Here is a 26,267-nt window from a genome sequence, read left to right on the forward strand (position 1 = left end):
AAATGTAATGCAACGTAAAACAATGTAAAACAACGCCCAAATCTTACTCCAGAAATGTAACTTTAATTACAGTAATGATAAAAAAAAAAAAAAGTACAGTAAACAAAATATAGTACTTCAGAGTTTCTGGTAGAAAACAGCAATTTGCAATGGGGAATACAAGTCAACCTGAACAAAAAAAACAGCATAAAGTTCTATTTGTTCCTTGTTTCTTTCACACTTTGAATTTGCACATTTGCACAAGTCTTGAGTAAGGCAAAGGGTGATCTGTATCAACAGTCTGCAGAATCTGTGGCACCAGAAACTTTTCTGGTACTTGGTTCATGCAGCATGAAAGAATGAAGAATGAAAGACAAATGCACTAGTCAAAGTGCACTCTCAAAACAATCTGATGACATCATACCTCTTTAAAACCAACAATGTAGACTATGACCGCTGCATGGGACCCAAAGTTCTGGTCTGGATATCCAGCCACTACACTGCAAGCTCCAAAGTGTCGGCCGTTGCTCCAAGAGGTTCTTCAGACCCCAGAAATTCAGATTTCTCCACAAAATAAACATGAATGTCAGGTTGATGTCCCCTGAAGTGATGGAAACATGGTTGTGTGGGTGTAAACAGCTGGGTTCACATCTACATTAGTTTCTTTAACAGTGTTAAAACTTGGGGGTTGACTGGCGAAGTCTTTTCCTGTGTGAACTTCCCAGTCTCCTTTGACAGGAATTTGCCTTGTGGAGCTTTGGTGCCTCTGTCAGGATTTATCCCGATCAATCGCCTGGAAAAAACAAATGTGTGGTCAGATCCAAAGTGACCAAAGGAACGGGTTCTTGCAAGCCCTTTAGTACAAAGACCTCACATCACAAATTAACAGCTGGAAAATGTACTCATCTAACCTTTGAATGAATTCCAGCGTGCATGCAGCATCTTCTTGATACTGAAGATTGAAGATGTAGTAAGTAGAAAAGACAGCAGCGAGGCCGGACAGAAAAGTCGGCTGGATGCCCTCGCAAATGATGTGCCCCTCAAGACTGATCATCCAGCGGTGAATGGAGCTTTCCGGTGATTTGGCTTAAAATCCAAATAAAATCCCACCATTAGTACTGAAATGGTAATGAGCTTATTTATTCAATATAATTCTGCAGTGCAAATGTGTTAATAAACACACAGAACCATCAAGAACATCACTCAGTCCCTGTCAAGAACATTTAACATCTGTATCTGACCAGAATTTCACAGTTAGGCATGAAAATAAAACTGTAGATTTTCCAGTCACATAGCGTGACTTCAGCTTCCGGAGTCGCGCCCCCCAAAAAAATTTTAATATGCCGATGATTGTGTAGTGTATATGACGGGGCAATATATAAAACATTGTTCATGTTGACTGAACATGTATTTACAGGGAAATTTGGGCATACAGCTTGCAAAAGCAAGCTAGATAAGCTTTGTTTTTGTGTTGTGTTTGTTTTCTTTGGGGTGGGGATCTTGCAAAGGGAAGGGTAGCTTGTTGCAGAAGCTGTTTTTTAAAACATGATTTTCTCCTAATTTATTGATTTGCAAGTTATACAAAGTCTGCTGGTGTTTTTTTCATCATATTAAAATAGAAAATGGAAATGGAGAATCTTCACCACTTGAAGGTGCTAAAACTTCTACTGCCCAGACAGAGTCCTGCAATATCAAAGGAGCTATGGAGAAAATTATGAGCTGGGGTCTTCCAGTGATCATCATGTTGAATGTGAGTTGTGCCACATTTACGCTTTACAGCAGACAAACAGGTGGGGGTAACATTTTCTAATTCATGATCAGGAACAACCTCCAATCTGTGAAGGTGCCAAAAAACGCCAGCATGACTCTGCCTTTTGTTTTAAGCCTCAGTCTCTGGAGACCAGGTGGTGACTTCCTAACTGGATGACGATTACTGCAGTTTGCATGGAAAATGTGCAAAAGAGACAAGGCAAGTGATAGAAGCCAACAGGAAACAGTGAAACCGGGTGAAAAATATGGGGGGGAAAAAGGCAACCGGTAATTAAAATTTGACCTCCTCTAGGGAGATGTTGTCGACCGAAGACTCATTAACTCATCTCGGTTCAAGATGAACTAAATTTCTTGTGACTTTTAGCATTTGGCAATGGGTTTGGCACTGCTGTAACAGGATTCTTGGGTAATAAGAGAAATCTTTGATATGACATTATAAGTCATGAGTTATGAAATTATAGTGAGGCTATTTTTCTTCTCAAGAAGCACTTAATGCTTAACCCTGTTGGCTTTTGCAATCATAACAACAAAAAATAAATATGTATGTCATACCGAGGAGTATCAGTCGAGGAGTTGCAGGTAGTTGGAGTGTCGTCTGTAATTCAGCAGCTGTGGCATTTGCCTAGGACACAGAGTTATGACTAAATTAATTAACAAAAACATGAAACAAATAAAACTGCTGTCTTCCACAATAACAGAGACAACAGATACAGGTGTCACCTTTAAAGAAATCAAAAACCCCAAAATAACTCACATTTGCAAAGAGAATCAGTCCTCCGAGGGGTTCGGAGAAGTGAGCCATCAGAAGTTGCAGGATGCAGAAGGATAGTTCAAGTTTTGGACCCACTGAGAGGATGGATTGGATATCTGGATTAGTGGACTTGCTGAAGACCTCCAGAATGGTTGGTCCACACTCCTTCATTGCAACCTCGAGAGTGCGAAGCACTTTGATATCAGTGAGCAGCTCAAAATGAGTGTAAAGTCCGTTGTGTGTGAAAAGGTAAGGCCAGCGGTCCCTTAAATCTCTAATAGCCGGTACTGGGAGTGCATTTATTTGGCGGCGCTGCAGGTCGAAGGTTACTTTCATGAGTTCTTTTACTTCGTCTTTTTCTACCATGTTTGAGCCATCCTGATGGTAAATTTCTTCCAGTCGCTGGCGTTTTCGCTCCACTGTTTCATTTGTCTCCTCCGGCAGCAGGCCAGGCTCAAATCTGTCGCAGCCATAATTGTTGGTGGCTCCTCTTTTCATTCCAGACAAACGGCTGTGGCGAAAATTGCTGGTGCGTTTCAGGTTATCAATTCGGTTTTTGATTTGAATCACAAGCGAGATGTAATCCTCTTCCAGCAGCTGACCGTTGTCACACAGATCAGCAAAGCTCTGAGGGTACTTACGGACAATGTTTCGGCAGATGGTTACACACTGAGCATGTGTTGGGTTTAGCTCGTGTTTCCTTATCTCATCTGCTAAAATCCTAACCATCTGTCTCCGTGCTGCAGGGGATGGTCTCTTGCCCTCAGCAACCGCTGCTTGAATTTCCATTGGCATGAGGGCCCAGGGCACCTGGAACGTCTCTGCCCACTGTTTTCTGAAAAGGGTGGTTTGCCCGCAGCTTTCTGAGTTGTCATGTTCTTGATTCGAGAGTGGGAGTACACCGGATGGAGTGGAGCAAGGTGGTGCTGCAGGACTGCTGAGCAGTGAGCTAGAGGAAGGAATCATTGGCAGGTCCAAAGTAACCAGGTCTGTCTCTGAAAAGGAAAGGAAAAAAAACACACAGTGAGCTTAATTGTCTCTCATACAAGGGTGCGCTTAAAATAAGTTTGAGTTAATAATATATATATTTTTTTAAATACTGCCAACCGTCAGTGCGACCCCTGAGCCTCCCAGTATCCTCCTCCTATGGTATAATTTTCTAAACCCTACATCTCCTTGTTCTTGAGTTATGGATTCTTAAGGTTTTCAGAAAACTTGACCTCTAACGGTGAGTTCAATTTAACTGGAATTTGAACTAATCCAGGATTTTTAGTAGATGCGCCTATGTCACCCTGTTCCAGACATAATGAATCCCCCTTAACTGTTTCTTTTGAAAGGAGTAGCACCTCCATCCAGATAGATACCCCTCTGGATAGTCAGTTTACTCATTATATCTCTAAGGCCTTGGTCAGAAAGACCTAGACATCTATCTAACAGTCAACAGGGTGGTTGCCAGTAGTCTCTGGAAGTCGCTGTGAAAAGCTCCCTCAGCCACAGAGGGTCACCACACAGGTAGCTGATGTTTGATTTGGCAGATTTTTCATCCTGATCCTATTCCTGGAGCTCCCAAGGGATTTGTGTCTCTTTCTGGGATTGAATCAAGGATCGTTTGCTTGTTAGATAAATGTCTAAGCACTACGAAAGGCCCATTCATGCAGGTCCGGTTCAGACTGCTGCCCCTGATGTGAACCCAGTTAAACATCACATAATGGATGGATCAAGAGCTGCATCATATTAAAAGGTTTTGGTAAAAAACACAGACACTTGGCTGTAGCACTCAGTGGGGAAACCAGTAGAGTGTTAGAGTGACAAAATAAGTTAACAGAAGTAAAAAACAGTTTTAAAAACTTACAGTACAATTTTGCCATTTCGATGTACTGACGGATTTAGAGTTCAGGGAATATATATTTTAAGAAAAAGGCTGTTAGAAATGATCAGATATACTACTATAACATGGTATAGAAAAAATAGTGTATTTACGTCAACATTACCATTTTTAAATGCTTCCAGGAGTGTCTGTAGTTGAAGGGGAGGCAGCAAGTCAGCAATATCATCTTCAATGACAAATTTTAGGTCCTGGGTAGACTCCACTCCATCACTTAACAGCTTATGAATCAATGACTGTTGAGTGTCTTCAGAAATTAATGGCAAAGCTCTGAGGATGATATCCTTCAGGTCTTCATCCAACGGTTTCATTTCATTACTGTGAGAAAAAAGATCCACGACACTCATGAAAAGGTTTTCCTCCAAGACAGAATAGACTGAACATTTAAACACAAATTTCCATGAAATGATTCTTCAGTAGCTAAGTTGGTAGTCAGTGTTGGATAAAAGTCAATGTAATCTGGGACAATCCAGGTTCACATTCAGCATCTCGTTTAGAAACAGGAGTTTTAATAGTGGGTTAGCAATCCAGCATTCCTGTTTCCATTTAAGAATAAATGGAATAACTAATGCTTCCTGCATAAAGGTTATCATTAGCAGCTGTGCAGTTTGGTATTTTTTGTTAACTAACCAAACCTTACTGCCTTTCTCAAATCAGATTTGCAAATTAGCTTGAGAACAATTGACCAAGGGTCAATACATACTTTAAGATCAAAACACGCAAAAATTAACTTATAATATAATCAATAATATCAACAGAATGTTAAAAATAGAAATATTAAACATGTCTACATTTTATGTCCACTGCTGATTAGCATGCCAGCTAGCATGCTAATCAGCAATCTTCAGACCATCATGTCTTATAATACACCTTTGTATCTTAAACAGCAACCTATCATCCATATACACATAGTCTAGTATAAGAGGAAAAGAAGTGATGACGCCACATCTTGCCAGTGATGCCATACCTGATAAATGGAGCGGTAATCATAATGTTTCATTACACTCTGGGCAAAGATCAGGTTGCGTTCAATAGCAATGAAAAGAAACAATAGCAGCAAAACTCTGCTAAAATAACATCTGCCATCCAGCACTGGAGCTGCTCAAAGTCTTCAATCAATCATTCAATCAATCTTTTTAAGGAAGCCTGTATTTCAAGGTTTGTTATGATATGAGTGAACAACAACCTCCAGATAGTTCATTTTTAATTCTGTACATCACTTTAAGTTGCAGATCACCACTGCTGAGGAGTCACGCTTATGTTGACTATCAAAATCATCGACAAGTAATTTAAAAGTCGACACCTCGTTTGAAGTTTTGTAAGATTCTGAAAGACGCAGAAGTAAGTAGTAGGAGTGTGGTAACGGACTGAAACAGAAGATGGCAGCTATGCATCTACAAGGATGCCAGCTGCCGTTAAACGGGAAAGAAGAAGAAGAAGCAGCCTCCGGTATCATAGGTGTGTCCAAATTCAGGGGCTGCTTCCTCCTGAGGCCACATTTGAATGCCAATTACATCACTGTGACGCGATGAAGGCTGTCCAAATTCGAAGACTCCTCGAAATATGGCCAAAAAATCCGTCCTCCTTTTCCCTAGATTTGATTGATGGGTCGGGTGTATCCTTCGTGGCCCAACCTATCCCAGAATTCATAGCGGGCCCAGTTTCCAACAACGGTAGCAGCTACTTAATATTAAAAATTACTCTTTCTGGGTCGCAAAACTACATTCTCGCCTAAAAATATCTTAAAGGTTTATTTTGCAACCCAGAAAGAGTGTAAGAGTAATAAACTTTTAAGATATTTTCAGGCGAGAATGTAGCTGTGTAAGCTTCAAATATCTGCTCAATTTATCAAGACATCACATATTTGCAAAAGTGCTCCGACGTTTTCGGAGACGTCTGTTACGCAACAGCTCGATAGCTGACCAGGAGGTCAAGGCTCACTAGAGCCGGCGAGAACAGTCAACCCCCGGCACATCGTTTTCGACTCCCCCGCGGTCTGTTGCTACTCAGGTTAAACATGATATATAAGTCACTTAGATAACTTACAAATGTTATTGTTTGGATTTTTTCAGTGTTTTATTTGTTCCTGAGTAAATCGGTTTGGCTGAGATTAAAGTTATAGTCTTCACACAGCTGAATAAACGTCAAACAGAAAACTGATTAAACAGAAGTGTGCGATGGTCGAGAATTTACTCCAATGTCCGGTTATATATTAGCGAGCGAGAAGCAGACGGCTGAGTTTATTAAACTCCACCGAGACAATCTGCGAATTTCATTAAAAGTTTAATAAACTATCATCTTGTCTTTATTTTTAGTTAGCACATACCTTAAACACTTCAAGCTGTAAGCTAATGATAGTTATATAAGAGCAGACACATGCTGATGCAATAAGCTGTACGTTATACATCCAATAGATGCACGATCTGATTAGTCGACTAATCGCAAAAATAATCGGTGGCTAGTCGACTATCAAAATAATAGTTTTGGCAGCCCTAGTCTACCCCTACAACAGCAAATATCAAACAGCTCAAAATATTAAAGCCAGAAGACAGCACACCAGGTAGGAGTGCAACCAGGAGAAAGCTTATTGTGTTTTTTGACCTTTACTGTTTCTGAACACCTTTGAGACCAGAGGTAAGCCTGTTTTCTACAGCAATGTCTCAAGGGAGAACATTGCAGAATACATGTTTTTTGGCAACACCAATGCAGCCCTCTTCATTCTTTCTCCAAGATGTAACTTCTTTCATCTTCATCTTCAAAACGGTTTCTAACCTATAAGATTGAAGATGGATCAAATTACCATCTTCGGGTCGGGGCAGGGCAGGGTGGGGCAGGGTGGGGCTCTGGTGGTAGAGCAGATCAGCTACTGATTGGAAGGTTGGTGGTTCGAGCCTTTGCTTCCCCAGTCTGTATGCCAAATATCCTTGGGCAAGATACTAACCCCAAGTTGCCCTCCGATGCGTCAACTGGAGTGTGAATGTTGGTTAGATTGTACTTGAGTTTAGAAGTCCTTGTGTGAGTGGGTGAATGAGGCATGTTGTAAACAGCGCTTTGAGTACTCCAGGAGAGAAGAAATATAGGAATCAGTCCATTTACCACTGTCCATTCCCAAAATGCAACATAATAAATGCTATGAAACTGCGTTTTCATTCTCCAATTTTACAGTTTTTTATTAATCACTTACCTCCTGTGCAGTCTGGTTTGTTCAGAAAAGGATGAAGAGTCTTCAGCACCATCAAGCTTATTCACATCATCCTGAACATCCTCTGATGCCTGGAAAGTTTTATAGTTTTTATTTAGTATGGGTTTTATAATTAATGGTTTCTGACAATGCCATGTGGAGAGATTAAGAAGGACAAAAGAAAAATCTACAAAGGCAGAAATGCTGAATCTGACACAGTACCTTCACTCGAACAAAGAGGGTAGCACTCTCAGTTGACTGGACAGCCTCTTTGATCTCCTCAGTTGTCAGTGACTCCACATTTAGAGGCTCTAGTATCTTGTCGTCATTAGATATCAGGAGCTCCAGAGGTTCAGCAGCCAGCTGAGGAAAGGTTGACCTCAGCTGAGCTAGGAAGTCAGCCTCCTGAAGACCTCGAGGAACCTGCAGCTCATGAGGCAGGTAATTCTGAAACACTGAGATAAAACAGGAAAGAGTGCTAAGTTGCCAGCCAACAGGGAGCATCACACCAAAACCTGACAATTTCATTCAAAAAACAAGAGCTCAGACGTCTTAGACAGTCTGTTATCAGCTGCACAGCAACTACAATATTGATCAGATATTTGCATTAAAATGGTCCAAAAGGCTCCAAGAGCACAAACACAATCCAGAGGTCCAGTTCAGGTCCAGGAAGCAGCTAGAGCCACCTGTCAGTCAAAGAGACCATGTCCCCAACCTTAAGCCTTACCACTGACAGCCTTGCTTGAAGTCCTCTATCACGGTACCACTACCAAAAAATGACCACCATCAGCATTCTGAATGATTGCTGTGTAGTGGCTCGTGCTCCAGTAATCATGAAGTGCTTTGACAAACTGGTCCAAACTCAGGTCATCACAAGCTTCCCAATCATGATACACACACAGCAGCGTGCCTAAAGAGCTCTACAGAGGACGTCATAGTCACAACTGTGTCCTGACCACCCTAGGAGCTATGCTCAGCTACTCTTTGTGATTTCAGCTCAGCATGTGATCACAGTGGTGATAACTGAATATTGTACTGGACAGATAAATTAAAAAGCTTTGAACTTACGATTGGGCGAGATCGTATCCATCTGAGGGTCCTCCACAATGTGGACCTTGAGATGTACGTGGGTGTGTGATTGACTGATCTGAGGTTTCTCAGACTCAACTCTGGGGAAAAAAAAAAAATTGTATTGAACTGTTGATATAAATAAGAAACTCTCACAGCAGCAGCTTACTCTTTTCCTTGACTCACTCAGTGGTCAGTGTGGTTGGATCCAGGCTGGGTGGAGGAAGTTCAGCAGCAACAGTAGCATCTTCTCTCTGTAGAGACCTTTTCTCTGGACCCTAAATTTCCACCAAAAAGTAAAAGAATAGTTTTTTTTTCTGATTTTTCATTCAAAAAAACATGCTCCACATTTATTAACAATGTTTTTACCCTGATGTTAAATTGGTTCTTGCAGTACCTTCAGTCGGATGTAAATACCAGGATTCACAGTCCCGTTCTTGCAGATCTCTTCTGCAGTCATACTCTCCACTCTTGGAGGAATTAGATTGTGGTTGCGAGCAACTAAGATGGTAAAAGGTTCACCAGCAGCCAGCTGAGGGAAAGTGGACCTCAGCAGAGCCAGGAAGTCAGCCTCCTGAAGACCATGAGGAACATTCAGCTCATGACACGGGTGATTCTGCCATACTGAGAGAAAACAGAGAAGCTCACAAAGTCAGAATCAGAATGTCTTCATTGTCATTGTCACAGGAACGAAGTTAGTAGTGATCTCTGATCAGTGCATCATCCATAGAAATGTAAAATTTAAATAAAACTTATAAAATAAAATCCATCCCCACACACACAAGTCAGTGCATAGATCACTTCAGGAGTAGCGTGATGGACATTTTTTAGTAGCAGCATTAAGACATATTTTTGTGATTTGGTAAAAGCTGTGTTTGAGTCTGTTTGTCCTTGCGCTGATTGCTTTGTACCATCTGGCCGAGGGCAACAGTTCAAACAGGGAGTGGCCAGGGTGTGAGGTATCTTTTATAATGTTATGAGGTTTTTTTAAGACAGTGGGTAGTGTGACTACAGTCAGAGCAGTTTCAGTTATCGACAAGTTAGAAGACACGTTTTCCTGAATCAACTAATAAACAGGTAACTCAGCAAACCTACACAAAGAGCTGGATAACTAGTACGTTGGACTCTTGAGAGATGCAAAACCTCTAAATGAAGTTAAGGAGCTAATAACAGGCAGAAAATGTTAACGGCATCAAATCCTTCCAAAGATCTTTAAAGGTTAAAAGCTTTAAACTTACTTATTTGTGTGATCTTATCAATCTTAGGGTCCTCAAGGATGCGGATCTTAAGTCTTAAATCTTCTCGACACAGTGACAGTCGTATGTAGAGGGTAGATCCCCGAGAAAGTCTGATGATTTCCTCTGGTGTCACCGAGTGTCCTTTCAGAGCTTTAAGTTTGTTGTGCCTGGCCCTTAAAAAAAGGTCAAAAGGTTCATCTCCAGCCAGCTGAGGGAAGGTAGACCTCAGTAGTTTCAGGAAGTCGGTTTCCTGCAAACCACAAGGGACCTTCAGCTTGTGAAGCGGGCACCTCTGAAACACTAGAACACAGAGGAATGCTGACAGATCAGTTCAATTTTTCCAGTTTTAGGAGAAAGAAATCATCACTTTCCTGTTGTACTTTCACTAAATGTTCATCTGATACTACTTTCCAATTGTATCTGGAATCTGCTTTCACAGTTTGAAGTTACAGTGGTGACATGGGCTCCTAATGTTCCAATCATCACAGTGAAATCTTCCACATCTGCTCCAGAGTTTTATGTGTACTGAGGTGTTTTCATTGTGTGTTTTTCTTCTTTTTCTAAAGGATTTTTTTGAAAAAATTCCACCACAACTTGTCATTTACATCAAATGAAAATATTCTTGGTAATATAGTAGATATTTCTTTATTAATATGTTACAATTCTTAGACCAGGGAAGAGTGCAGAAAGATGAAGATGTCCATGTAGAGTGCAGGCAGGCAGCACAAACGGTATACGTGTCCTGACCAGGATTTCAGCTCTCGAGCATTACTGGCATCAACAATTGTGATTTACAAGGTGCAAATGACTGTTTTTGGTATAGGAGTGTGGTGGAGACCATCAGCTTCACCTGTGTTTAATAGACTGATCTCAGAGCAAGTAAAAGGGTGAAAAGCACTCCAGAACTTACCTAGTAGGTAACAAGGTGATATACAGCTTACATGTGGTGCATTTTATAGCAGAAACATAAACATTTCACATCATGTTTGCTTTAGACTTACAGTGCGCTGACAAAACATTAATCTTTCGCTTTTCCAGGATGCGGATTGTGAGATTTATATGGGTATCTGTCTCAGTGGATGGAAGATCTTCATCAGCATCTTCTTTCTGTTTTACAGAAGGTCGGAATTTTTTATTTTAAATCAAGTTGTCAATGTGTTGTAATCTTTGGTAGCGCTGCTGAGATCAGTTAAATTTTCTCAACACAGTACCTGCAGTCGTATGTAGAGGGTAGATCCCCCAGAAACTCTGATGATTTCCTCTGGTGTCACCGAGTCTACTTGCAAAGGTTTCAGTTTGTTGGGTTTGCAATATAAGAAAAGGTCAAAAGGTTCATCTCCAGCCAGCTGAGGGAAGGTAGACCTCAGTAGTTTCAGGAAGTCAGCTTCCTGCAAACCACGAGGAACCTTCAGCTTGTGAAGTCGGTACATCTGAAACACTAGAACACAGAGGAACATTGACAGATCAGTTCAATTTTTCCAGTATTAGGAGAAAGAAATCATCACTTTCCTGTTGTACTTTCACTAAATCTTGTCAAAGGAGCTTGCAAAGAAAAGCGTCTGGACTTCTTTAAGTTGCTTGAAGACGTTTCACCTCTCATCCGAGAAGCTTCTTCAGTTCTAAGGTCAAATGGTGGGGAGTCCCAGATTTAAACCTAGTGGGAGTATCCCCCCAAAGAGGGACAAAAGGACCCCCAATGAGCCTCTAATCGCCTGAGCCAAGGTGTGAAATTGGGTGTGGGTCCCAATTAGCCAGGGTTTCGGGTGAGCTCATTGTGAAACCTGGCCCCACCTTATCATGCGAATTCCTGAGGTCAGATGGCCCAGGATGTGAGTGGGCATTCAGACAAAAACTCAGTAGAGTTTTCTCCAAGCATGACATCCCGGTGCATTTCAGACCCAGCAACATGCTCAGACAAAAACTGGTTCACCCAAAAGACAAAACTCCTAAACACAAACTTAACAATGTGGTGTATGCTGTACAGTGTAGTGAGGAATGCCCAGACCTCTACATTGGAGAGACCAAACAGCCACTTCACAAGCGCATGACACAACATAGAAGAGCCACCTCCACGGGACAAGACTCAGCAGTCCATCTGCATCTTAAGGATAAAGGTCACTCTTTCGAGGATGCCAATGTTCACATTTTGGACAGAGAGGACAGATGGTTTGAAAGAGGAGTGAAAGAAGCCATCTATGTCCACTGTGAGCGACCATCTTTGAACAGAGGCGGTGGTTTACGACACCAACTGTCTTCCATCTATAATCCAGTTTTGAGTTCCCTCCCCAGACGCCTTAACGCCCACTCACATCCTGGGCCATCTGACCTCAGGAATTCACATGATAAGGTGGGGCCAGGTTTCACAATGAGCTCACCCGAAACCCTGGCTGATTGGGACCCACACCCGCTTTCACACCTTGGCTCAGGCGATTAGAGGCTCATCAGGGGGTCCTTTTGTCCCTCTTTGGGGGGAAACTCCCACTAGGTTTAAATCTGGGACTCCCCACCATTTGACCTTAGAACTGAAGAAGCTTCTCGGATGAGAGGTGAAACGTCTTCAAGCAACTTAAAGAAGTCCAGACGCTTTTTTCTTTGCAAGCTCCTTTGACTACGATGACCTGGATGACTGAGAACCTTCACAGACATGTTCACTAAATGTTCATTTGATACTACTTTCCAATTGTATTTGGAATTTCCTTTCACAGTTTGGAGGTACCAGTGGTGACATGGGCTCCTAATGCTCCAATCACCACAGTGAAATCTTCCACATCTGCTCCAGAGTTTTATGTGTACTGAGGTGTTTTCATTCTGTTTTTAACATCTAAATTTCACATCACGTTTGCTTTAGACTTACCAGTATTTGAAAGCACTTCAATGTTTGGGTTTTCCAAGATGCGGATTTTGAGATCTATGCAATTTTGTGATTTGCTGATTGGACGTTTGCGTTTGCCATGTTTTTTTCTCCTCATACACTGAACTGTTTGAGTCAAGAACCTAAAAAAGATAGGTAAAAATGGGAGCTGGGATATAAGAAGATAACACATATACTTTTGTCCACATAGTAGACATTTATGCACTTGTCTTATAACCTTGATTTCGTTACATAATCCAGCTCTGTCGTGTGTCCTTCCTCCTGCTCTAAATAGTCATACTCTTCATCCTCCATTGGTGCCTGGAATCCTAGGCTCCTACTGTCCTCCACCCCTAGGAACAAATAAATTCTCATGTTAGTCACAATTATGTGTTGCCCAGCTCAACAAGAACTTGACCATTTACATAACCGAAAGGGAGCATGCTGCTACTATCTAATGTTTGTGCTTTAAGAGGACATGAGCTAATGTATCTTTTCCATTACAACCTACTCGGCTCGACCCAACTCAGTTAAATTGTTTTTCATTACAATCAAGTATTGCCTATGTGCGCAAGGTCATTACAGCAATGCTACCAAAAGTCCCATTTTGCATACAACAAAAGCACAACACCACACTGGAGAAAGTTGAGGCGATGGTAGACCTGCTGTGTGGTCTATAGCTTTTTGTCAGATTCGGAGACAGGCTTTGAGGATTTGATTTTTGTGAATGAGATGCTCTCATGAGTCATCGAGTGACGAAACTGACTAGCCAATCGGTGGAATGTAGTCGGTTGACGTTACATTTTCAGATTGACTGAATTGCCTTTGCTGAGTAGGCACTAAAAAAAGTACCTGGTACGAGAAAGCACTCAATGGAAAACCATATAAACTGATTCGAGTCAGGCAAGCAGAGTACATACTAGTGGAAAAGGACTATAAGATATGGTGTAACACATGCGTGTGTGTGTGTCTATATATATATATATACACACATATATATACATTAGATGTATGATTTTCGTTCCACTTCTCACGTGTACACCACTTTGTATTGGTCTTTCACGTGGAATTCCAATAAAATTGATTCATGTTTGTGGCTGTAATGTGACAAAATGTGGGAAAGTTATCACGATATATATTTGGAAATTTGCGATAACGATATAACCGACGATATAATTGATGCGAGACAAAATACAACTCCATAACTTTACTAGCGCAAAAACCCATCCATTTATTTTCACTTAAACAAGCAGCTGTTTTTATGTGCATTAAAGCTATATAAAAAATGTAACAGTGCAAATGCAAATTCCTTGCTGAAAGTAGAAATGGGCTGACATACCCTGAGCATAACCATGTATAATATCCACTAAAGTTAAAAACAGGTGTGCCAAATAAAAAAGTCAATTACTTATTTTTCAGACCATAAGGTGCACAGGATTATAAGGCACATTAAGTGAAACAAAGCAGTCAGAAAAATTAAACTTTATTCAACTCATTCTTCTTGCTTCCTCCACTTCTGTACACTTGATTCATTAATGCTGTATTCTATCACAGCTGCTCTATTCCCATGTTGTTGCAGTATATTAATGGATAACCTTGTATTGTGGATGGATTATCTCAGTTGTTCTCCTGACTGAAGTTTGGCCCATTTACAGCATCCTGCCATGCGAATGCATTTGTCTCTAACCATCAGGAACCCTCACGTTAACTTTTATCAACTTGAAAAAAGATAGCATTCATCCTGCAGCTTCACCGTTTATGTTATGCACATCATTATATACCAGCTAGCCCAACTTCAGTAACCCTACAAACGTCACTGCTGTTTAGTTTCCTGTCTTCATTTCTGTTGGAAGTGATAGCAGAGCTATACGTTTCAATTTCTTCAGAAATCTCTCAGTCAGAACATGGTATATCATGCTTAGGTAACTAGCGAAACTAGCAAGCTAACTCCCTCCTAACTTCTAACTCTGTTAAATGTAATAAATTCTGTTTTCATGGATGCCTGGAACTTAAACTTAATTGTTACACCTGGTAAAGGAGCAATGCTGATCATTTTATTAAAGGTGAATGAATTTAGACAGTTTTTAACTCTCAATGTGCCGCAGGTTTCGTTTGACTTTGGCACCTGAAGTGGACGGAGTTTAGGACCCAGATTACTCCCAGATTTACGAGCACCTTAGTCCGACAAATACGGTAATAACGACGGCCTGCTTGCATGTTCTACAAAAAAATGTGCTTTGGTGGGTATCTGACGGACAAACACCAAACCAGTTCCACATCACTGAAGTTGCACCATTTTTACAAACCAATTCTGGTTCATCCATTTCACTCAACGATCCGCTTTCCCCTTCTCATTCTCCGTTGCCGCCATGCTTTTTCGGCCATGTGCGTTTGAAAACAAACGCACTGTGCATGCGCGTTTTACCCATATTCTATCGCGATATTTTATTTTCTTATCGTTGCCTAACATTATACCTGTATTACCGTAAACGGTATAATATGGCCCAGCCCTAACTCCAGGTACACAATGCCCAGCTGGAAACACTTCACGCAGCTCATATATATATTTCCCGCTCGCCCCTGCGGGCAGTCAATACTTCAAGCTCTGCTCCTCTACCAGAGGCCTGGGAGCTTGAGGGTCCTGCGCAGTGTCTTAGCTGTTCCTGGGTCTGCGCTCTTCTGGACAGAGATCTCCGATGTTGTTCCTGGGATCTGCTGGAGCCACTTGCCTAGTTTGGAAGTCACCGCACCTAGTGCTCCGATTACCACCGTTACCTTCACTCTCCACATCATCTCGAGCTCTTCTCTGAGCCCTTGGTATTTCTCGAGCTTCTCGTGTTCCTTCTTCCTGATGTTGCTGTCATCCGGAACTGCTACATCTATCACTACGGCCGTCTTCTTCTGTTTGTCTACCACCACTATGTCTGGTTTGTTAGCCACCACCATTTTGCCCGTCTGAATCTGGAAGTCCCACAGGATCTTAGCTCGGTCATTCTCCACCACCCTTGGGGGCATCTCCCATTTTGACCTCTGGACTTCCAGGTCATACTTGGCACAGATGTTTCTGTACACTATGCTGACCACTTGTTTATGGCGTTCCGTGTATGCCTTGCCTGCTAGCATCGTGCACTCTGCTGTTATGTGCTGGATTGTCTGAGGGGCATCTTTACACAGCCTACACCTGGGGTCTTGCCTGGTGTGATAGACCCCAGCCTCTATGGATCTTGTGCTCAGAGCTTGTTCCTGTGCTGCCATGACTAGTGCCTCCAAATATTTTGACAGATGAAGCCAATACCCTGTATATTTATTGTCTGGCAGATTTCTAAGAGAGTTTAAGCAAAACTCCCCACCTGTGTAAGTTGTCTTTCAGTCCAGCTTTGTCCAGCCACTGGTAGGATTTCTGGATATCAGTCACCTCTGCTATCTGCTGGTGGTACAGGCCGCCTAGGGGGCCTGTCCTTCCATGATGGTTCCTCGCCTTCCTCCTCTTTCTTGGGTTTCTGCTGCCTGAGGTATTCACTGTGCACGCTGTCAGTTGGGACCATCTTCGTGATGTATTTGTGGATGTTCGTTGTCTCATCCTGGACTGTGGTGCTGACACTCACCAGTCCCCGGCCTACTTCCTTCCACTTAGCGTACAGCCTCAGGGTGCTGGACTTGGAGTGAAACTTTCCATGGTCAGGAGCTTTCTCATCTAGATGTCAGTGGCTTCTTTCTCCTCCTTTGGCCAGCTTATTATCCCAGCCAGGCACCTGATCACAGGCAGGTCGTAGGTGTTGACAGCCCGGATCTTGTTCTTACCGTTCAGCTGACTCCTCAGGACTTGCCTGACCCTCTGCAGGTACTTGGTGGTTGCAACTTTCCTAGCGGCCTCTTCATGGTTCCCATTTGCCTGCGGGATCCCCAGGTACTTGTAGCTGTTCTCTATGCCTGCAATGTTGCCTTCTGGTAGTTTGATCCCCTCAGTTCTGACTACCTTCCCTCTCTTTGTTATCATCCGACTACACTTCTCCAGTCCGAACGACATTCCGATATCATTGCTGTATGTCCTGGTGGTGTGGATCAGTGGATCGATGTCTCATTCACTATTGGCATACAACTTGATGTCATCCATCTACAGGAGGTGGCTGACAACTGCTCCATTCCGTAGTCGGTATCCGTAGCCAGTCTTGTCAATGATCTCACTGACGGGGTTCAGGCCTATGCAGAACAGTAGTGGGGACAGAGCATCTCCTTGGTAGATGCTCTTGATGGTGACTTGTGTTATGGACTTGAAATAGGCCTCTAGTGTTGTACGCCACATCTCCATTGAGTTCCTGATGAAGGCTCTTAGGGTCCTGTTGATCCAGGCAGTGCACACGTTATCCAGTCTGGTCTTGCAGTCTCAGCTGATTGTTCGGTCTACCAGTAGCTGGTGTTTTGTGCCTCGCGTATTCTTGCCCATCCCTTTCTGTGCCGCTATGATGCCTAACAAAAGCTTCCGCATGGTTCTGAAGCAGGTTATTGGCCGGTAGTTAGATGGGACTGGTCCCTTCTGGAGGTCCTTGAGGATCAGGACTGCCCGGCCCTAAGTTAGCCATTCCGGGTGTCTCTCGTCAACTAGCAGTTGGTTCATTTGTATTGCCAGACGCTTTTGGAGTGCAGTCAGCTTTGTCAGCCAGTAGGCGTGAACCATGTCGGGGCCTGGTGCTGTCCAACCCTTCATATTGGAGATCCTTTCTTGGATGTCTGCCACTGTGATGGTTACTGGACCTTGTTCAGAGAGGGTGCTGTGATCTCCTCTCAGACCCACTAGCCGCTGAGCATTGCTGTTATGGGTTGGGTCCTTCTCCCATATGCTCTTCCAGTACAGTGGTCCCTCGCTATAACGCAGTTCACCTTTCCCGGCTTCACTGTTACACAGATCATTTTTTTAATCCAATTTTGCATGCTTTTTTTTTTCTTTTTCTTTTTTTAAACAGCGCATTGTGTATGTCGACAAAATGTTTTGCACCGCCAAAGGCACCTGCAGTAGCACCCAAAAGGAACAGGAAGATGCTAACCATAGCACAAAAACTTGGACTTTGAAAGGAAGGTAGAAAGGTAGAAGTTACCGTATTTTTCGGATCATGAGGCACACCGAATTATAAGTCGCATTAAGCGAAACAAAACCTTCAGATAAGTCAAATTTTACTCAACCCATTCTTCTCATTCTTCCCCGATTACTGCTGCCATGGTGTAGATCAGCTTGTTAGTCTCGGTAATGGTGGCGGTAGGTATCATCAGTAGTGTTCCCTGGTCTATTGGCTTAAAAACACCCCCAAAGCATTAGGTTCCCACCAACCTTTTTCACAGTGGGGATGGTGTTCTTTGGGTTGAAGGCTTCTCCTTTTTTTTACGCCAAATGAAGGAAACGTCGTTGTGACCAAACAATTCAATTTTTGTTTCATTTTTTTGACCAGAAGTCTTATTCTTTGTCCAGATGAACAGTTCCAATTAATCAGGGTATTTAGGATGCTTTAGAACTGCTTGGACTCTTTGGAATGGTAAGGAACTTTGGATTTCCCAGAGACTGTGACAGTTTGTGAAGGGTATGAATAATTCTGGACATAACACTTTTTGCTGAAATATAAATAAAAGCTGAGAAATGTTTTTTTTTTTTTTTCCACAAAAATGCCTCTTGTACATCGTCTTATTGTCTTTTGGGAGACACCTGTGTCATTTCCCATCAAAAAATAACTTGCTAGTTGAATAAAACTAGCTTTAAGTCAAAATTTGCCAGGGGTATACATAAGTATGGGCTAGACTGTATGCTTTCTGGCTGATGTTTTGGTCACTTTTCAATGCTGGCAGTGATTTCACTCTAGTGGTAGCATGAGACAAAGTCTACAACCCACACAAGTGGCTCAGGTAATGCAGCTCATCCAGGATTGCACATCAATGCAAGCTGTGGGGAGAAGGTTTGCTGTGTCTGTCAGCTTAGTGTCCGGTGTCATGGAGATGCTATCAGGAGACCGTACATCAGGAGCCTCAAGTGCCAATGTCCTGCAGGTTTCAGATGTGTTCTTGATCCACCACAGCTGATTACAAAAAAAACCAATACCCCCTAAATTACCTCCTCAACATGTCTTTAAGTTCTCCAGAGGCCTGGTAATAAACTAACTATCTGATTCAGGTGTGTTGACCCAGGGTGATATCTAAAACCGGCACTTGAGGACTGCAGTTGCCTACCCCTGGTTTATCACATAATTATGAATGAAATGTTTTTATTAGACTTGTCTACTGATCATACATCAGAGACATGAAACAGCAGCCCTGACTAGAACTGAACTTTATTCATTTATGTCAAAGTAGCTTCTTACTCAGCTCATATTTGTCCTGCTCCTGATCATCCAGTAACGGACCACCTCCATCTTCACAGAAGGAAAACAGCTGCTGGTTGTCTGCAAAAGTATGTTTAATGTTTAGAAAAAACAAATGTGACATGATAGAAGATAAATGAAAAAAAAAAAAGTTTCTAGCAATGTTAAGATCTGCATCAAGTTTATGAGTATCCTGTACTTTTATACACTGACCAGACACTTTATTAGGCTTTGCAAGCTCCTTTGTTTGTTAGGTACACCTTGCTAGTACCTAACTGCTTTAATTCTTTGTGGCACATATCCTTTGAGCTCGGGTCCTCTACCAGAGGCTTTGGAGCTTGAGGGTCCTACGCAGTATCAAAGTCCGTGGTGGGGACCGGTTTGCGTCATAATTTGCATAGTACAATTTTCTGCTCCGTGTCAGACTGTTCATAACCAAACCATGTTAATGCTACAGATGTAGTCCCTCGTTTAGGAATAAGGTGCTCAATGTGTTTTCACTGGTCCTTGTGTTTGGAGCTACCTGGTTTTGTCTCATCTTCACTGGCCATGCTGGCATTGTCTGTGTCTGCATCCCCGATGCCTTTGACTGTAAGTGCCATTCATAAGTACTTCATGTTTTTATTTGAGGCAATTTATTTGATGTATACTCTGAAATTTGATGTTTGACAATAATGTATATCATTTGAGTTTATTTTTGAAAAGTCTCCACAGGATATTGAGCTTTATTGTGAAAGTTTTATGTAGAATATAAACAAGCGGACGGCGGAGCCACACAATGGTTTTACCGTCGTTGTTGCTAACGAAAGTACGCATAAACAGTCGGTTGTCGGTCCGGAGTCTGGTTATATTAAACATAAGAGAAAGAGAACTCTAAGAAGTTAATAGCCACTACAGTGACCATCAAAACCATGAAAAAATATTGGCGTAGACAGTTTATTTTGCGACCCCACGAAACAAACGATAGCGTACAAAAAACCCCGACGTATATCGTTAGTTTCAGGCCACTCTCTGTAAACCCTAGATATGGTTGCGTGGGAAAATCCCAGCAGACAGGCCCGTCTGGCACCAAAGACCTTTCTTTCTCACTCGGATTCTCATTTTGAGCTACTGTAGGTCGTCTTGACAATTGAAGACATCAAGTTGCTCCTATGTGATTGGCTCATTTGTTGTTTGCATTAACGAGAAGGTTATTAAAGGTGAATGAATTTAGACAGTTTTTAACTCTCAATGTGCCGCAGGTTTCGTTTGACTTTGGCACCTGAAGTGGACGGAGTTTAGGACCCAGATTACTCCCAGATTTACGAGCACCTTAGTCCGACAAATACGGTAATAACGACGGCCTGCTTGCATGTTCTACAAAAAAAACGTGCTTTGGTGGGTATCTGACGGACAAACACCAAACCAGTTCCACATCACTGAAGTTGCACCATTTTTACAAACCAATTCTGGTTCATCCATTTCACTCAACGATCCGCTTTCCCCTTCTCATTCTCCGTTGCCGCCATGCTGTTTCGGCCATGTGCGTTTGAAAACAAAGGCACTGTGCATGCGCGTTTTACCCATGTTCTATCGCGATATTTTATTTTCTTATCGTTGCCTAACATTATACCTGTATTACCGTATACGGTATAATATGGCCCAGCCCTAACTCCAGGTACACAATGCCCAGCTGGAAACACTTCACGCAGCTCATATATATATTTCCCGCTCGCCCCTGCGGGCAGTCAATACTTCAAGCTCTGCTCCTCTACCAGAGGCCTGGGAGCTTGAGGGTCCTGCGCAGTGTCTTAGCTGTTCCTGGGTCTGCGCTCTTCTGGACAGAGATCTCCGATGTTGTTCCTGGGATCTGCTGGAGCCACTTGCCTAGTTTGGAAGTCACCGCACCTAGTGCTCCGATTACCACCGTTACCTTCACTCTCCACATCATCTCGAGCTCTTCTCTGAGCCCTTGGTATTTCTCGAGCTTCTCGTGTTCCTTCTTCCTGATGTTGCTGTCATCCGGAACTGCTACATCTATCACTACGGCCGTCTTCTTCTGTTTGTCTACCACCACTATGTCTGGTTTGTTAGCCACCACCATTTTGCCCGTCTGAATCTGGAAGTCCCACAGGATCTTAGCTCGGTCATTCTCCACCACCCTTGGGGGCATCTCCCATTTTGACCTCTGGACTTCCAGGTCATACTTGGCACAGATGTTTCTGTACACTATGCTGACCACTTGTTTATGGCGTTCCGTGTATGCCTTGCCTGCTAGCATCGTGCACTCTGCTGTTATGTGCTGGATTGTCTGAGGGGCATCTTTACACAGCCTACACCTGGGGTCTTGCCTGGTGTGATAGACCCCAGCCTCTATGGATCTTGTGCTCAGAGCTTGTTCCTGTGCTGCCATGACTAGTGCCTCCAAATATTTTGACAGATGAAGCCAATACCCTGTATATTTATTGTCTGGCAGATTTCTAAGAGAGTTTAAGCAAAACTCCCCACCTGTGTAAGTTGTCTTTCAGTCCAGCTTTGTCCAGCCACTGGTAGGATTTCTGGATATCAGTCACCTCTGCTATCTGCTGGTGGTACAGGCCGCCTAGGGGCCTGTCCTTCCATGATGGTTCCTCGCCTTCCTCCTCTTTCTTGGGTTTCTGCTGCCTGAGGTATTCACTGTGCACGCTGTCAGTTGGGACCATCTTCGTGATGTATTTGTGGATGTTCGTTGTCTCATCCTGGACTGTGGTGCTGACACTCACCAGTCCCCGGCCTACTTCCTTCCACTTAGCGTACAGCCTCAGGGTGCTGGACTTGGAGTGAAACTTTCCATGGTCAGGAGCTTTCTCATCTAGATGTCAGTGGCTTCTTTCTCCTCCTTTGGCCAGCTTATTATCCCAGCCAGGCACCTGATCACAGGCAGGTCGTAGGTGTTGACAGCCCGGATCTTGTTCTTACCGTTCAGCTGACTCCTCAGGACTTGCCTGACCCTCTGCAGGTACTTGGTGGTTGCAACTTTCCTAGCGGCCTCTTCATGGTTCCCATTTGCCTGCGGGATCCCCAGGTACTTGTAGCTGTTCTCTATGCCTGCAATGTTGCCTTCTGGTAGTTTGATCCCCTCAGTTCTGACTACCTTCCCTCTCTTTGTTATCATCCGACTACACTTCTCCAGTCCGAACGACATTCCGATATCATTGCTGTATGTCCTGGTGGTGTGGATCAGTGAATCGATGTCTCGTTCACTACTGGCATACAACTTGATGTCATCCATCTACAGGAGGTGGCTGACAACTGCTCCATTCCGTAGTCGGTATCCGTAGCCAGTCTTGTCAATGATCTCACTGACGGGGTTAAGGCCTATGCAGAACAGTAGTGGGGACAGAGCATCTCCTTGGTAGATGCTCTTGATGGTGACTTGTGTTATGGACTTGAAATAGGCCTCTAGTGTTGTACGCCACATCTCCATTGAGTTCCTGATGAAGGCTCTTAGGGTCCTGTTGATCCAGGCAGTGCACACGTTATCCAGTCTGGTCTTGCAGTCTCAGCTGATTGTTCGGTCTACCAGTAGCTGGTGTTTTGTGCCTCGCGTATTCTTGCCCATCCCTTTCTGTGCCGCTATGATGCCTAACAAAAGCTTCCGCATGGTTCTGAAGCAGGTTATTGGCCGGTAGTTAGATGGGACTGGTCCCTTCTGGAGGTCCTTGAGGATCAGGACTGCCCGGCCCTAAGTTAGCCATTCCGGGTGTCTCTCGTCAACTAGCAGTTGGTTCATTTGTATTGTCAGACGCTTTTGGAGTGCAGTCAGCTTTGTCAGTTAGTAGGCGTGAACCATGTCGGGGCCTGGTGCTGTCCAACCCTTCATATTGGAGATCCTTTCTTGGATGTCTGCCACTGTGATGGTTACTGGACCTTGTTCAGAGAGGGTGCTGTGATCTCCTCTCAGACCCACTAGCCGCTGAGCATTGCTGTTATGGGTTGGGTCCTTCTCCCATATGCTCTTCCAGTACAGTGGTCCCTCGCTATAACGCAGTTCACCTTTCCCGGCTTCACTGTTACACAGATCATTTTTTTAATCCAATTTTGCATGCTTTTTTTTTTCTTTTTCTTTTTTTAAACAGCGCATTGTGTATGTCGACAAAATGTTTTGCACCGCCAAAGGCACCTGCAGTAGCACCCAAAAGGAACAGGAAGATGCTAACCATAGCACAAAAACTTGGACTTTGAAAGGAAGGTAGAAAGGTAGAAGTTACCGTATTTTTCGGATCATGAGGCACACCGAATTATAAGTCGCATTAAGCGAAACAAAACCTTCAGATAAGTCAAATTTTACTCAACCCATTCTTCTCATTCTTCCCCGATTACTGCTGCCATGGTGTAGATCAGCTTGTTAGTCTCGGTAATGGTGGCGGTAGGTATCATCAGTAGTGTTCCCTGGTCTATTGGCTTAAAACACCCCAAAGCATTAGGTTCCCACCAACCTTTTTCACAGTGGGGATGGTGTTCTTTGGGTTGAAGGCTTCTCCTTCTTTTTACGCCAAATGAAGGAAACGTCGTTGTGACCAAACAATTCAATTTTTGTTTCATTTTTTTGACTAGAAGTCTTATTCTTTGTCCAGATGAACAGTTCCAATTAATCAGGGTATTTAGGATGCTTTAGAACTGCTTGGACTCTTTGGAATGGTAAGGAACTTTGGATTTCCCAGAGACTGTGACAGTTTGTGAAGGGTATGAATAATTCTGGACATAACACTTTTTGCTGAAATGTAAATAAAAGCTGAGAAATGTTTTTTTTTTTTTTCCACAAAAATGCCTCTTGTACATCGTCTTATTGTCTTTTGGGAGACACCTGTGTCATTTCCCATCAAAAAATAACTTGCTAGTTGAATAAAACTAGCTTTAAGTCAAAATTTGCCAGGGGTATACATAAGTATGGGCTAGACTGTATGCTTTCTGGCTGATGTTTTGGTCACTTTTCAATGCTGGCAGTGATTTCACTCTAGTGGTAGCATGAGACAAAGTCTACAACCCACACAAGTGGCTCAGGTAATGCAGCTCATCCAGGATTGCACATCAATGCAAGCTGTGGGGAGAAGGTTTGCTGTGTCTGTCAGCTTAGTGTCCGGTGTCATGGAGATGCTATCAGGAGACCGTACATCAGGAGCCTCAAGTGCCAATGTCCTGCAGGTTTTAGATGTGTTCTTGATCCACCACAGCTGATTACAAAAAAAAACCAATACCCCCTAAATTACCTCCTCAACATGTCTTTAAGTTCTCCAGAGGCCTGGTAATAAACTAACTATCTGATTCAGGTGTGTTGACCCAGGGTGATATCTAAAACCGGCACTTGAGGACTGCAGTTGCCTACCCCTGGTTTATCACATAATTATGAATGAAATGTTTTTATTAGACTTGTCTACTGATCATACATCAGAGACATGAAACAGCAGCCCTGACTAGAACTGAACTTTATTCATTTATGTCAAAGTAGCTTCTTACTCAGCTCATATTTGTCCTGCTCCTGATCATCCAGTAACGGACCACCTCCATCTTCACAGAAGGAAAACAGCTGCTGGTCGTCTGCAAAAGTATGTTTAATGTTTAGAAAAAACAAATGTGACATGATAGAAGATAAATGAAAAAAAAAAAAGTTTCTAGCGATGTTAAGATCTGCATCAAGTTTATGAGTATCCTGTACTTTTATACACTGACCAGACACTTTATTAGGTACACCTTGCTAGTACCTAACTGCTTTAATTCTTTGTGGCACATATCCTTTGAGCTCGGGTCCTCTACCAGAGGCTTTGGAGCTTGAGGGTCCTACGCAGTATCAAAGTCCGTGGTGGGGACCGGTTTGCGTCATAATTTGCATAGTACAATTTTCTGCTCCGTGTCAGACTGTTCATAACCAAACCATGTTAATGCTACAGATGTAGTCCCTCGTTTAGGAATAAGGTGCTCAATGTGTTTTCACTGGTCCTTGTGTTTGGAGCTACCTGGTTTTGTCTCATCTTCACTGGCCATGCTGGCATTGTCTGTGTCTGCATCCCCGATGCCTTTGACTGTAAGTGCCATTCATAAGTACTTCATGTTTTTATTTGAGGCAATTTATTTGATGTATACTCTGAAATTTGATGTTTGACAATAATGTATATCATTTGAGTTTATTTTTGAAAAGTCTCCACAGGATATTGAGCTTTATTGTGAAAGTTTTATGTAGAATATAAACAAGCGGACGGCGGAGCCACACAATGGTTTTACCGTCGTTGTTGCTAACGAAAGTACGCATAAACAGTCGGTTGTCGGTCCGGAGTCTGGTTATATTAAACATAAGAGAAAGAGAACTCTAAGAAGTTAATAGCCACTACAGTGACCATCAAAACCATGAAAAAATATTGGCGTAGACAGTTTATTTTGCGACCCCACGAAACAAACGATAGCGTACAAAAAACCCCGACGTATATCGTTAGTTTCAGGCCACTCTCTGTAAACCCTAGATATGGTTGCGTGGGAAAATCCCAGCAGACAGGCCCGTCTGGCACCAAAGACCTTTCTTTCTCACTCGGATTCTCATTTTGAGCTACTGTAGGTCGTCTTGACCATTTGAAGACATCAAGTTGCTGCTATGTGATTGGCTCATTTGTTGTTTGCATTAACGAGAAAATGAAAGAGTGTACCTAATATAGTAGCCGCTGAGTGTTTCAAAGCACTTCAATAAATGTTATAGGGGCTAAAACACCGACCTGCCTCCTGCTTTATCTCAGGCTGCAGGAGCTCCAGCAGTCTCCTCTGCCGGTCGAGCTCCTGCCTTAAGCCCACAGCCTCCTCCTCATAATCGGCTACAGTCCTCTCCACCACCGATATGATCTCCCGAGCAGCTGTGCTCAGTTTGTCGGTGATGATTCCTCTCAGTATATCGCTCTTGGACATATTAGCGAAGTCTGGCTCGCTGTCCCAGCTCTGCACCATCGTCATCATCATCGAGTCGCTCGTGAAATAATTTCTTTTTTCCCGCGTGAGAAAATGTTTCTGTCGGATGTTTAACCCTAGAAGTTTTTTATCGAGCTAGTGAACGTGCTGGTGAATGTTGTCCGGCTGGAAACATCAAAGGCAACATCCTCCTAGGAGAAAATGACACATAGCACTGTGTAATAGACTATCACACTTTTAATTATATCACTATTTATTATAAAAAGAAGACCCCCCCCCCCCTCAAAAAAACCCCAT

At 43.0% G+C, this 26,267-nt stretch overlaps 1 protein-coding gene across 3 annotated transcripts; it reads right to left on the bottom strand.

Moving 5' to 3' along the window:
* Positions 1-41: 41 nt before the first annotated feature.
* On the bottom strand, positions 42-26,149 carry LOC100697633 (uncharacterized). Of its 3 annotated transcripts, XM_019360293.2 has the most exons (18): positions 25,784-26,149; positions 24,540-24,620; positions 19,065-19,145; positions 12,962-13,076; positions 12,727-12,866; positions 11,084-11,310; positions 10,874-10,979; positions 9,873-10,172; positions 9,032-9,258; positions 8,821-8,912; positions 8,635-8,735; positions 7,789-8,021; positions 7,570-7,658; positions 4,492-4,703; positions 2,504-3,495; positions 2,302-2,371; positions 891-1,065; positions 42-772 (listed from the first exon to the last, which is right to left on the bottom strand). In XM_019360293.2, exons 1-18 carry the CDS (start codon positions 26,019-26,021, stop codon positions 631-633), a joined length of 3,621 nt encoding a protein of 1,206 aa, XP_019215838.1. In that variant the 5' UTR covers positions 26,022-26,149; the 3' UTR covers positions 42-630. The 3 variants fall into 3 exon arrangements, with proteins under 3 accessions (XP_019215838.1, XP_019215839.1, XP_025761704.1); XM_019360294.2 differs by lacking the exon at positions 24,540-24,620; XM_025905919.1 differs by lacking the exons at positions 12,727-12,866; positions 19,065-19,145; positions 24,540-24,620; positions 25,784-26,149 and having other exon boundaries at positions 12,962-13,072.
* Between the last annotated feature and the right edge of the window lie 118 nt (positions 26,150-26,267).

Source organism: Oreochromis niloticus, linkage group LG3 (assembly GCF_001858045.2).
Source record: "Oreochromis niloticus isolate F11D_XX linkage group LG3, O_niloticus_UMD_NMBU, whole genome shotgun sequence".
Lineage (NCBI taxonomy): Eukaryota > Metazoa > Chordata > Actinopteri > Cichliformes > Cichlidae > Oreochromis > Oreochromis niloticus.

Bases quoted from the DNA above. Each gene is read 5' to 3' on its own strand.
- LOC100697633 (XM_019360293.2), bottom strand. From the start codon at position 26,021: ATGATGATGACGATGGTGCAGAGCTGGGACAGCGAGCCAGACTTCGCT. The intron at 13,077-19,064 runs GTAAGAAGCTAC...ATTTGTTCCTAG, and splicing joins GCAGGACAAATATGAGCTGA to GGGTGGAGGACAGTAGGAGC. The intron at 1,066-2,301 runs GTATGACATACA...TTGGATTTTAAG, and splicing joins TCCTCGACTGATACTCCTCG to CCAAATCACCGGAAAGCTCC.